This window comes from Polypterus senegalus, chromosome 12, assembly GCF_016835505.1.
Source record: "Polypterus senegalus isolate Bchr_013 chromosome 12, ASM1683550v1, whole genome shotgun sequence".
In the NCBI taxonomy this organism is placed as follows: domain Eukaryota; kingdom Metazoa; phylum Chordata; class Cladistia; order Polypteriformes; family Polypteridae; genus Polypterus; species Polypterus senegalus.
The window spans coordinates 13022727-13036360 of NC_053165.1; the positions used below are offsets into that span (position 1 = coordinate 13022727).

General features: G+C 39.3%; 1 protein-coding gene across 3 annotated transcripts in view; it reads left to right on the forward strand.

Moving 5' to 3' along the window:
- arhgef3 (Rho guanine nucleotide exchange factor (GEF) 3) overlaps nt 1-13634 on the forward strand; it is a 60157-nt gene that overhangs the window by 14978 nt on the left and 31545 nt on the right. For 2 of the 3 annotated variants that reach the window (XM_039770725.1, XM_039770726.1), the window contains exon 3: nt 12211-12318. In XM_039770725.1, coding sequence (XP_039626659.1) covers nt 12211-12318 — 108 coding nt within the window. Of the gene's footprint in view, nt 1-7272; nt 7465-12210; nt 12319-13634 lie in introns of those variants that run through there. The other variant, XM_039770724.1, reaches the window with a different exon arrangement.

A 13634-nucleotide genomic window follows, 5' to 3' on the forward strand; every position in this document is an offset into this window, starting at 1 on the left:
TAAAACCCATGTTTAATAACGTGCTTTAACTCTTAATGATATCACGTATACATCTCAGTATTTTAGTTATTCAGAGAGCTGTAATATCACGAATGTAATGGATTATGTGTACAGTCGGAGGAAGAGAGCGGTTTAAAAGCAAGTAGTGATTCACACACATAGATCACATAGAAGATCAAATACAAAACAAAGCATTTAACGTGCTACTTTAATTACGATGTGATTTGAGAAACTGGGTAAGTAAATGATTTTAAGATGACGTTTATGATGTTCTACTTTAATGACAAAATAAACTACGTGAATAAAGTGGAAATTTCGAGATTGAAGTTGACATTTCGTGCTTTTTTTCCCCACTGTGCCTTTTTTTTCTCTGTACCCTAAAAGCTTTCATATGACACTCAGGCGGTAGGCTACGACTCGCCTTTTCACGGCGACTGATATCTGAGCTTTCAAGTTTCTCCAACACGCTATGTCACTCGATCAACTTCCTTTTGTTGATTATACCACGGTTTAATTAAACAAATAGTATATTTTTCCTTTGCCTCCACTTGGTATTCGCTGAAATTCTTATATTTTCCCCCGTGCTTTTCCCATTGTCTTTTCACAGAAGGCTGAGCTTAAGGGTGATTTATATTGATTTGCATATTCAAAGAGGCGTAATTCTGGGAGGATTTGGGGCGTTACATAATGCGCGTGCACGAGCGTTAGTTTTCACGCTGATCGGGATTTATGTAGCGGAAGGATGTGGAAGTTGGAGTACGCACAGATTCCTGCATCTGGATTTTTCTGTGCGTAAGCACATTTCGGCTTTTGTGCTTACGCCATGTTATAGTGCGAGTTCTACGCACGGCGTTATACATGAGGCCCCTGGTGTTAATGTTTCTGCTTTTCTGACTTTGACTTTGGCATGTCTCCAACCATATATTTGGTCTTTTGTTTCATCTCCTGGTTAACTCACAATAACTTTGGGCACTCCCCACTGTTCGCACAACAGGATGACTCAAGTTTTAATACCTTATCAGACCATTGCATGATCTTTACCAGAGTGTTCAATCTTATAGGGATGGATCAGTGTGTATTTGTACTGTGTCTCCTAAACCTATTGAAATCATTTGTTAAGTTTATTATCAGTAATGCATTGACTTCTAAGGAATCTCTTATGATTCACAGATATATAAAGGGCAGTACGTTAATTTTGGTAATTGCTCATAGAATGAGTTTACTACAGTAGTAATTGATTATCCATTAACTCTAGCCCAATCCTAATTGTCTTTGAAAAAGCAGAAAATGTAGTTAGTAGAAGACATGCTTATGTAAAAATAAAAAACTGCAGACCTGATATGTTTAGCTGGCACATTATTCTGTTGGCTAAGGAACTGGACCTTAAAGTGTAACATAATTGATTCAATCTCTGTATTACTCACTGTATGAACTCAAACAGGTCACTTAACCTATAAAAAATACAAATTTCTAAATTTCACCAAGGTATCACTACAGCATTTTTTCTATATTTTACTTTCAGTGAACCCATATTCCTGGGCATGAATACACTTACGCAATTCCCAAACACATAATAAAGGGGAGGATATTAATATCAAAACATGTATTAGAAGAAAATAAGAAGGTGGAAAAGGACCACAGAAAGTAAAAACAATATGCCTCTCTAGGGCTAGCTAGTAGGAAAGTCTCTTTCTACCCACTGGGGTGCCTGCCCACCTACCAAACTCAGAATCCTAAGAACATAAGAATGATATTAATGAGGACAAGCCACTTGGCCCAACATACCTCATCAATTCCTATTCACATAGCTTCTACAAAAAAAAAACATCAATTTGAGATCTGAAGGTCCCCAGAGTACTACTGTACTCTCTTCCACACTACTTTGTAACTTACTGCACATATCTATGGTTGTCTGTGTAGAAAAACCTTCTTATATTTGTGAAAAATGTATCCTTAACCAGCTTACATCTTTACCGCTTATTTTTATTGGATTAATTTTAAGGTACCAGATCCCATCCATCATACTACAGTATTTTAAACACTTCTCACAACATCTTTAACCCTTCCTCTTACAGCCTCTTCTTCTCATCTTACTGCAAGAGGAGCCCTTGCCCTAAATCCAAACTCAACTTACCTCTGAGTTTACATCAGCTTTAAGTCAAATACCTGAGGCACTTCTGGGGCACTCGCCATATGCACTTCTGGCTGACCTGCTAGAGCTCACTCATTCTGAGAAGCCCCAGCACTCAGTTTTTATGTTAAAATCATCCACTGCCATGGACCTCTCTCATCACAAGCCACAAAAAAGTGAGACATGGACGTCATCCCGAACCTTTCAACCTGTCACGACAATGACGTTAGATGCCATAACCTTTGCTGGCAAATGGGAGAAGTGTCTTGATGAGCCAGGTGAGCCCTTGCACCGAATCCAAACTCAGCTTGTCTAGGAGTTTAAAGTAGCTTTAAGCCCCATACCTGCGACAACATCTCTAGGGCACTTGCCAAGTGAAATTCTGGCTGACCAGCTACAGCTCACTCCATCATTTTTAAGGTAATTCTGCAATATCATGTTGTTAAAAATAGAGCCCAAATAGCCTTGTGGTGACTCAAGTAGCTTTCATTGACACCAGTTTTCAGCTTAAGTGATGTAAAAAATTGCATCAATCAAAGTTTTATTGTTAGTTCTTGGTTATGGAGGGTTTATGGCTCATTGTAGTTCATGTTTCTTAAACCATTTCTGGCTGAACAAGACAATCAAGATTTTTATTGATAAGGATGAGGAGATTAAACATAAACAGAACCATAAGTCAAGCTAATCATCTAGTTTAAATCACTAACCAAAAACTGAGCTTAAAAACAACCCACAAGATCAGAGTTCTAAACCCAAAAAGTTATTATCACCAAAATAATCGCATGCTAATATAGGGATTATCCATGTGACGGTCCAAGTTGACTGCAGCCGCCTAACTTCTTGAAAATGGATCTGTCGATAGTAATGAACTGAGATCAGTCTGGCAATGAGGACACTAAAGACAGAAAGGGTTGTTGTAAAGTGCACAAATGTTTTTATTTTCACAACAGTGAAATATAGTGTAGTGCCCTATCACCAACAATAAATATTAAAATAACACATTATTCACATTAGCCTCCCTGTCTTTCATTTTCCCTTTTCATTTTTCTGTCCCCCTGTTTTCTGCTCAAGCTTCCTTTATACTGCTAGGGAAGCAGGTGCACTAATAACCAACCCCAGAGCGCTAATGAGGCAATCAAGTGAACCACACCCATTTGCATGTGATTGTACGATAAGCCGATCACCCCATCAACCTCCAGAGCCATTTTGTTACATTACCTTGCACATCTACACCCCTCCAAAGCCCAAGCACTCCATTTTTATGTCAAAAGCATGCATCACCACGGACATCTCTCATCACAGTCCACAAAAAAGTGAGACATGGACGTAAGCAGCAGCTTTTAACCTGTCATGACAATGACATTGGATGCCACAACCTTCACGATTATGCCCCCAACAACTGGGAGTCACATCTTGACACTGCGACACATGAAATGGTGGCAACCCATATAAAAATCAAGATTTTGTTGCAGCATAACGCTGTAAACTTTTAACATTCTCAGAACATCTTGTAGGAAAAAATAAATGTAATTTTTCACAATCCTTGGGTTCTAAAACCCCCAAGCCAGGGGTGTCCACCTCCGATCCTGGAGGCCTAAAGTGGCTGCAGGTATTCATTCAGACCATTTTCTTAATTAGTGACCAGTTTTTGCTGCTAATTAAATTCTTTTGCCTTATTTTTAATTGATTGCTATTTAAGACTCAGAAACTTCACCTGTTTGCTTTTTCCTCAATTTAGCGGCCAAACAATAATATCATACAAAGTGAGCCAACACATGACCAGCAATCCGTGTCCATCATAGAATATCTGAAAATAAAGAAAGGTGAAGATTTTAGTAATGTTGATCTGCTTAGGTCGTCAAAACATTTTGACAGTGCTCTTAGAAAAAAGAATCAACCATTTTGAAAATGTCTGCTGTGGCAGAATGCGAGCACCAACAAGCCATGGAGTTAAATAACAGTTTTAGTTAACAACAAGAATCAATTAGCTTCTAAGTAAGAAACTGGTTGAAGTGAAATTGGTTGGAGTTTGAAGCTCCAAGTTAGCTTCACATTTCATTTTTGTTTGGCTGCCATTTAAGGAAAAAAGAATCAATTCAGATTACCAAATTTTAAAAGCACGGCAATTAAAATGAATGGAAAAGAAGCCATTTAATAGCAGAAATCGGTCAGTGATGAAAAAACTGGTAGGAAGAAAAACCTGTAGTCATGGTAGCCCTCCAGAATCAGAGTTGGGCACCCTGTAAACAGACATATACTTAGAGTTAAAATCGATGTTAATGTCAGTTTATACACAGGCAAGCAGCCGAGGTGATGGGGACTTCCCAGCCACATATGAAACACTGCTGCCGTTTGAAGAACCTGTATTGGGAATTTGTTCTACTGACATGATCACCTATCAGACAAGTGAAAGAGGAAAACATACAAGATGAACTAATTTCTGTTAAGGTAAATTTGAAAGAGTAGATTGGTCTATCATTGGCTTTCACTGTTTGAAAATGACAATTTTGAAAATTTTTCACACGACAAAAATGTGTCTGGAGTGCTCTGTTCGAGATATTGCAACTAAAATTCAAGTTTCTCAACAACGTTCTTTGAAGAATAACTGTACCACATTTTAATGAAATATGTGAGTCAATCGTGGAACTGAGACATTTTCTGGAGACAGATAGATGGAGAGACAGATATATGCAACAATAAGTGCTTTCTCATTTTATGCAAACACATAAAAAATGACATGGACATTATAGCTCACAACTGCCCTTCCTTGTAGATTTACCTTTTTTAATATCCATTTTCTAACCCCCTTATCTAATTTAGAGTCATGAGATGTCATTGCCTGGCAGCACTGGGTGCAAGAGAACCAACCCTGGATGGGATGACAGTCCACTGCAGGGCACACTCACTTATACAGTGCCCATCTAAATGTGCCTTGTAAAGAGGAATAGATTACCCACAGAAAACCAACACTGATGCAGGGAAAACATGCACACTCTACATTTCCACCAATATGAAATCCTTTCAGGCAGGTTATATACAGTAGACAGTGACACTGTGGCTGAAAATAATTACATAATGTAACATTATAAAACCTGCTTAATTTAAGTCAGGGTGACAGGGGGAGGCTGGAGCTTCTCTCTCAAAGGCATCAGGTACAAGGCAGGAGACATTCCACTACAGGATTCATTTACATGCACACTATGCAACCCCTTTGTTTACATAATATAAAATAAAAACACATAAAATGTATAAAAACACTGTTATTGATAGCCCATATTTCATTCCGCTGAATCAGACTTGAGCACACTATATTCAACCTGACACATACATGTCTTGTAAATACCTTCAGAAGTTTATTTTTAAAGGAATGGGGATTCAGTTGACATTTATGTAGTTAAAGTCATACAACAGGCCTATTTAGTCACACTTGATACTCAAGCCAGTAACATGGATGTGGTTTTATGCAGCAGGCACAGCATATAATTACACTGCAGAGGTTGGGGGATGCCTGTAGCGCTGGCTCATACAGTATTGCATTTCACTTCCCTGCGCCATTTCACAGACTAACACTTTTTTAAATGGATAAAATAACAATAATAATAATAACAAATAATAACATAAAGAACAATGCAATGGATATTTCATCTTACAAGTTTCCAAACCAAGAGTCTTTGAAAAACTCCCCCAACTAAATAACCAGCATTCCTGCAATCACATGGGCCATACAGCTGATTTTTAGGGCGGATTCTTTGAAAAAAAGCCTGGGGCAAAGTGCTCAGCTGCTCATCACCATCAATGATGATGGCCTTTGAAGGGTGTCTTCTCCATGGAGCTGTACTGGGATAGTCACTGAGCCTCCGAGCAACCTGCCAGGTATAAGACACACCTAATGTAAAGGACAGATGGAGATGGCCATGCAGCATTACAAGCAGCATCAAAGCCTTTCATTACAGTGAGACAGGCGGATAAAGGGTGCAAGAGTTAGAAACCACCCTCTGTTGTAGCTGTGAGCCACAAAGCAGGAGCTGGTTTGATCCCAGCAGGTGAAAAAGGCAGTGCACTCCATTTTGTGTTTGAAGCAACTCTTCAAAGGCGGCTTTCTCTTTCATACTTGGGGGGTCTGCTCATAGATGCTGACATACTTGACAAACAAATTTAGAGAAATTATGAGGCCATCCTATCAGAAGATGACCTGAGACCGTTGCTAATATGCTAGATAATGCTTGTAAAACCAAATCCTATAAGTCAGTCCAACAGTGTACACTAGCGATATCCTTAATCACTGACTGGTACACCTATGCTGGGTCACCTAATTTGGTATCTTGTGGTTCTGAAGTCCTTGGGAGAGATTTGCACCCTGATACTGTTGCCAAATTCTGTGGATATTACCCAACACTGGAGATTTCCTTGGATGCATACCTGCCAAGTGTATAAGAAGTTGACTTTCTCATGAAAGAATACTCCAAAATGGAGATTAGGAAGTGAGTGCTGCTAAAAAAGCAGCTCTGTGGTCACATGATGTCTCTGAACCGCTCATAGAGAAATTGGATTAAAACAAGTCAGACCTGAGATGGAAATGAGAGTAGCTGGATGCTTCTTAATACAACAAAGAAGATGTAGGCTGTTCACCAAAGATGCACAGCGGCACTGACACATTTGCACAGACAAGTGAACAGCAAGATGGGCATATTGCTATGCACACCTCCTCAAATGGATATACAGTCCTCAGGTATAGTGCTCCTCACTCACCCACATGCTCCCACTCTTCTTTCTCTTGGCCATCACACTGCCTTCAGTATCATTTAAAGATGTTCCTCCATCCCCCTGCTTTCCCAACTTCTCACAGATGAGTGTGCAACATTTTTACCCAAAAGTGAGAGGATCAGCTACTGTACCTAGTGGCCACCTGTCAAGTTTTCACTAGTCAACATTTGGAACTAAACAATCTGGCAGTTAATGGAAATCTATAGGATGCCACCTTCAGGTTACATGGTCTGTAGGAATTTAGTTTGAAGGTTAAGCGAGTGACACACAGTTAGAGTATGTGTGTGTGTGAGAGAGAGAGAGAGAGAGAGAGAGAGAGAAATAGAAGGAGAGTGTGAGGCATGTGCTTCCCATCCCCCTTCCTCTGCCAGTCCCTCCTTCGTCTCACTTGTGTGATCTCCTCTGCCAGCTGGCTTACTCACCGAGCAGCTGCATCTACGAGAACTGCTGCCATAGAGCTCAGCGGGAGCAGACAAGCAGCCACCATGGTAGCGAAGGATTACCCTATTCACCTGGCCACTAAGAGGGGCCCCTGCACCGTGGACCCTCAGGCCGCTACAGAAGAAGAGGTAGGTACCGTAGACGGCATTCCAGGGGGGGTAGCTCCACCCCTCATGCACACATCTGCTTGTAAGCAACAGATTTGGCAGTGACTTACAGTTTGCGAGAGTTTTGTCTAAAGTCAGCTGAAGGTTTTTTGAAGCAGGAAGGGAGACTCCAATGGCCTTCAGGAAACCTGGACACCGGATGCCTCCCATTGGGCCAAGCCATGATACTGTCTGAAAGGTTTTCTCTTTTTATTTCCCGAGTACAAATCGGGATAGAAGCTTGGAGGAGGGGTGTTGGTGGAGGCCATACTAAACGGCACCCCCTGCAGTACAGTACCAAGTAGTCTCACAGTCCCAACCCTGTCTCTGCTGGCACTTATCCAAGCAAGTTGTTTAATGAAAGGCCGGCTGCATTTGTTTGCCTGGAATGCCTCACATGGTAGGGCTGTTGTCAGGGTCATGATGTGCAGGTCACTCTGCAAACGTTGGGTTTGTCAGTTTAAAGCTAAGGTGATACTAGTCACAAAAGTAATACTCTGGAATTCTGCACCTTGTTTCTTCTCATTATGCACTGCCTCAATGCCACTGATGACATTATTATTGGGACTTCCATCTTACTGATCCTACTGAAGGTCAGGGACATGGAGTTGAGGTTTGATTCTGTGCTGAGGACTTGGTGTTTCACTTTTCTTCTTTCAGAACTATAGATGTATAGACAGGTTTTGTGAGTCTTAGTTGGCATTTCCCTAAAGCTCTCTGGTCTTCAAATGCCAACATTATTTTTTTACATGGAAACAGAAACTCAAATTCCCTGTTCACGTGTGTAACTTTGAGCAGAGTGATTGGGAGGATCCCCAACACTTTAGACATGAGGTGTTATTGTTTCACTTTTATTTAATACAATAGAGTCAGTGTTGATCAGTCAATTAAATAATAGTGACTAGCGTAATGTTTATTAATGCATAGTGAATTACTGAGACTAGGATTAAGATTTTAGATCTTTAACTTTCCTAGCAGTCCTACAGAATGTTTCACTGGCTTGAAGTACAATATCTTTTCAGTGCCTCCAGCATCATCAGACCTCCATGACTTCCCAACACATAGTCACTTGGATAATGTATAACAAATCAGAATGCCCAAGAAAGACTGTGTGGCCATTTGGACTGGACTTTATAAATTTAAATTGCTAAGCGTCACAGGCTCCAAGCAGTTTACTTTCTCCATGATCAAGTTTATTTTTGTTAATAGTCTTTTGCACTTTGGGTGTATAATAAAATAAATTAATCAAGCATATTTGCAATAATAGATAAATAGATAACGGCTTTAAGAATTTTATGCTATCCTATAAATGTTATTAATTTATGGATGCTTGTTTATCTGATTTTCCTTCTCAACATTACTGTTATTATTATCTATTTCCTAGCTGTGCTGCCCATCTAAGACAGGTTGGTATCTAAGTAATCAATGTAGACCACAGCGTTTGCAGTTCACCACACAAGGCATTTGTCTCTATAACATGCCATTTAGAATGGTATTCTTAAAAAGCATTGTTAACGTTTGTGATGTGCTATCTATTGGAATGAAAAATGCAATGCATTTTATCATTAAAAATGTTTTTGTTGCTCCATCTTTTGGAGTAACAGAGACGTAGCAACTGGACGGACAGACAAGCAGAAACACAGACACTTAATCTTTAATTAAGGTGGATACACATACTGTATATAAAATACTATGTCAAACCACTGAGCCTTGAACCTTGACCTTGGTCTTAATTCGAGAGCTTAAGATGTGATACGTGTAACATGACCCAAGAATTGGAGGTGCAGTCTATCTCACCTGCATAACTGGGCTTCAGGTCTTCCTCACAGCAAGCACTTCCACACACCCTGGCTAACTGAAAAAGACCAGCAATGTAAGTATGCGTCACTGCTGACAGGAAAAGAATCTCAGCAACCTGTGCTGTCATTGAGGCACATTGGACAGGAAGACTGATCGTTTTCCTCGCAAATGCAAGTCATATGCACTGAGTGAAACAGAAAGACATAAAGTACACTACCAAAGAACTGAAGAGGCAGGTTTCTTAGAAAGATATACAGTACACTACCAAAGAAATGAAGGGTCAGGCTTCTTCCATTGCGTGACTGGGCTTTGGGTCCTTCTCAAGGCAAGCAGTAGTGTGGCCATGACTGAATACTTCATCGCAAATGCAAGTCATACATTCAGCATGTGAAAGACGGTCATACACACCGTTAGGGCACAACAAAGGTAGCACCACCATGGGCAGAGTAACCCGAGGTGCTGTGTTTCATGGGAGGTGCATTAACTGCAATTCTTTGAGGACTGGAGGCTGGAGTGTTTTCTAGTTATTGATAATAATGCCAAATGTAAAAAAATAAATAAATAAAAACAGGTTTGTGAATGTTATGTTGGGTTTTTCTGTTTTTATTATTATTATTATTATTATTATTATTATTATTATTATTATTATATAACACCAATTGTATATCTTACTAGGAAAGAAGCACAGTGATGAAGTTGGTAGCATTGTTGCCTTTGATCCCACTTCCTAGGTTATGTATGTGTGGAGTTTACATGTTCTCCCTGTGTTTGCATTTTTGGGTTCTTCCCAAGGTTCTCATGTTTTGCTCCCATATTGATTCAATAGCCTTGTTTCAAATTCCCCATATGGTTGTTATCCGTATGGAGTCTTCATGTTTATTCTGGATTTAATCCCACATCTCTCAGACCTGAGCACATTATGTTAACTGATAACACTAAATTGAAGTAGTCCTATTGATTGACTGATTCCTAGCCCTAGACTGTTTCTTGCCATGTACCCAGTACTACTGTGTTTTACACTGAACTGGAGTAATCGAGTATGAGATTGTTCTATTGTGTTGTATTTTCCTAATTCTTTTTCTTCTTTTTATTATTATTATTAATATTATGATAATAACTTTAATAGCATGTCTTATTAATAAGGTGACATGATGAGCCAATGGTTAGCATGGTTACCTCATGAATCCAGCCTCCCATGGTCTAATCCTGCACCTGGTCATCATATGTGTTTATGTGGAGTCTGCAAATTCTCCCTTTAAGTAGAATTTTTTTCCAGGTACTCCTAAAGACAAGTATGTTAGGTAGATTTTGCAACTCTAAATTTTCCCAATGTCATTGTTTGTGAAAGGGCTCTATGATGTACTTCCAGTCTGACCAGCGTTGTCTCCTGCTTTGTGTTGAATGCTGGTGGGATAGGCACCTCTCTGCAGCCTGAAGAACTGGGCATCCCCACACCAACTCCCTGTTTGCCATGTTTATCACTGAGAGAACATACAGTCGTGATTGAAACACCTTTTATCCCTACGGTTGATGAAGATTAGTCATTTAATTCCATTTCATTTTGTCACAGTAAATGCATGATCTTGGAAAGAAATGCAACATGGTTCATTGCGTCTCATATTGAAAGGAAGTGAACCATGTGAGTCATTTCTTTTTAATTACGAAATGGAAAAATCATGCAAAAAAATAAATGTATTACACAAATATGCATTGCATTTCAGAGTATTTAACATGTTGGACTATGTTTCATTTTGCCTGTTGGTTGCGGTTATAGAGTGTTATCGTTTTTCTCTCTTAGTGCTGTCTTGTGGCACTGTTAGCTTTCAATCCAATTGACCAAAAGAGTGAGAGAGGAAAGATTTCAAAATGCAGCTAAGTAACCTAATAAATGATATTAACTGATATCACTTTGTCACCTCTCATCTCCTATTGCCAAGTGCACAAAGAAGTAGTCGTGAAAATAACAGCTACATGGCTCTGAGTGTGTTGGGACAGACTATAAATGACCACAGGCACTGGGGACATGGGAGCATTTTAAGGCCTTCAAAGGAGAGTCCAAAGCAACTGATTAAAATTTTACATTATTGAATACCCATGGAGCAACCTGTATGGAACAGGAGTGGGAGCTTTAAAGCACATTGTAGCAGGCCTAACTTTTTATGATGCCATTCCTCCCATAAAGGACCCAGCTTTATCTCAGAGAGGTCTCATACTACCTGCCATCAGTCACCTTATGCTACATACATGTGTCTGTATATTACGAGTGACTGTGCTGGCCAACCTGCAGTTATTCCACATCTCTCTGATATACTCTGCCTGGACAGGAGTAGGCAGCAGATGCTGTGAGCACTTAGAAACATCAGAGAGGTGAGACAGGATGAACAGACAGTAATAATGTCAGACGATGCTGAGTGAGTATCATGAGAGAAAAGGCTGCAGGTGTCTGAGATGCAGAGTGTGCACCAACAGAGAGAAAAACATAAAGGACTTGGTGAGATTGAGTGACGCTAGTGGCATCCAACAGTGATGAAAGATGGCTACTGGGTTCAGAGATGTTGAAACAGAGAAGCATCAGGTACTTTATCTTAAGGATCTAGGCCAACCTACAATATTTTCGAGGTGGTTGATATCCAAGAACAGCATGTAAAAAATAGGGCTACAAGAGGGCTTGAATATTGTAGTTGAATATTAATGCCACAACTACAAAGAGAAAGAAGCATCTGGTATATGTTTCACACTGCCAGGGGAGTAATTGCCTCATGTCACAACAGAGTGCATCTGATTGTAAGCAAGCATCTTAGACTTCAATCTTTGCCTCAGTTTATTTGCAAATGGACAAACTCTGATTCTCAATTGCCTGCTATTTTTCATTATTTCTTTGGTTGTAGCCCTTGGCAGCACCTTAGCTGTTTTTTTCACTTTTTGCAGGAGCCCCTTAGCAAACGGGCCAAGCCTCTGTCCAGGGTAGCGTCCTTAGCAAGTCTCATTGCTCCAGTACGGGCAACACCACTAAAGCGGATTAGCCAGACACTGCAGGTAAGTGACTTTTCCAGGACATTGAATCTGCATCACTAAACATACTGTATATACAGAATATATTTATATTATATACATATACAGTTACAGTGTGTGTGTGTATATCTATCTATCTATAAATATATATATATACACAAATACACAATGCATATAAACATAAAAATGTAACAAATGAGAGGAGACAATTCAGTCCATCAAGTTTGTTTGTTTAACTAATAGCAGTCCCAACATCTTAGTTTCTGCATGACTCAGTAGTATTTTCCAGACTCCTGTAACTCTTTTTTTATAAAGAAGTGCTTCCTGGCTTTAGTCTTGAATGCACCTCTCCTGAACTTTCACTAGAGTCCCAGTGTATATGATTTGCCATTTAGTCAAAAGAATTCAGCAGGATTTACTTTATTGATGGTCCCCTGACAGTCTCCTCTGCTCAAAACTATATAGGTCTATTTTTAAAGCCTATTAGAGTAGGACATGTCATTAAGTCTCAGGATGCACTTGGGTGTTGTCCTCTCCTTCATGTGCTGCTTACTAGTGTATTATATAGTCTAAGCATAATGTCCCTTGATTTACAGTATATTCACCAGTTTTTATCATAGAACCTAATATTTCATGTGCCTTTTTAATTACTAAATGTACAGTATATATTGAATTTATTTGGAATATACAAAATAAGATCAAAGAGGACAACATCATACTGCATGCAGGGTAAACACATATTGTTTGCTAAATCTGCGTATGACTTAAAATTTCCACTCTGACAAAGTTCTTAATAAGAGGTTTTACCACAACCTTTATATAGTTATTTACAAAAAAAAACAGCTTTATTGGCATACTATTTCAGTAATCTGACAGTCAGTGTCTTATCAAGAAGTATTATGAGCCTGGCTGAAACAAGCTTGGGCAGGATATCTGTCATCAGGACACATTGAAACTGACATCCACTCTTGCTAATACAACAGCATTTATTTATATAGCACATTTTCATACAAACAATGTAGCTCACAGTGCTTTACCAGATGAAATAAAAAGTTAATATATAAAACATAAATAAACAATATTAGGCAATAATATTATAAAGTATGTAACAAAAAAGGTAAGGTTGGATGGCCAGGAGGACAGAATAAACAAAAAAAAACTCCAATTAGGCTGGAGAAAAAAACAAAATCTGCAGGGGTTCCAAGTCCAAAAGACCACTCAGCCCTCACTATCTCAATTACTATATAATGCACATTTTTGTGATATGAGAGGAATCAAAATTATTCAAAAGAACGAGAAGAAAGAGAAGAGTGTGAAACTAGGCCCTTGGTATTCCCAGG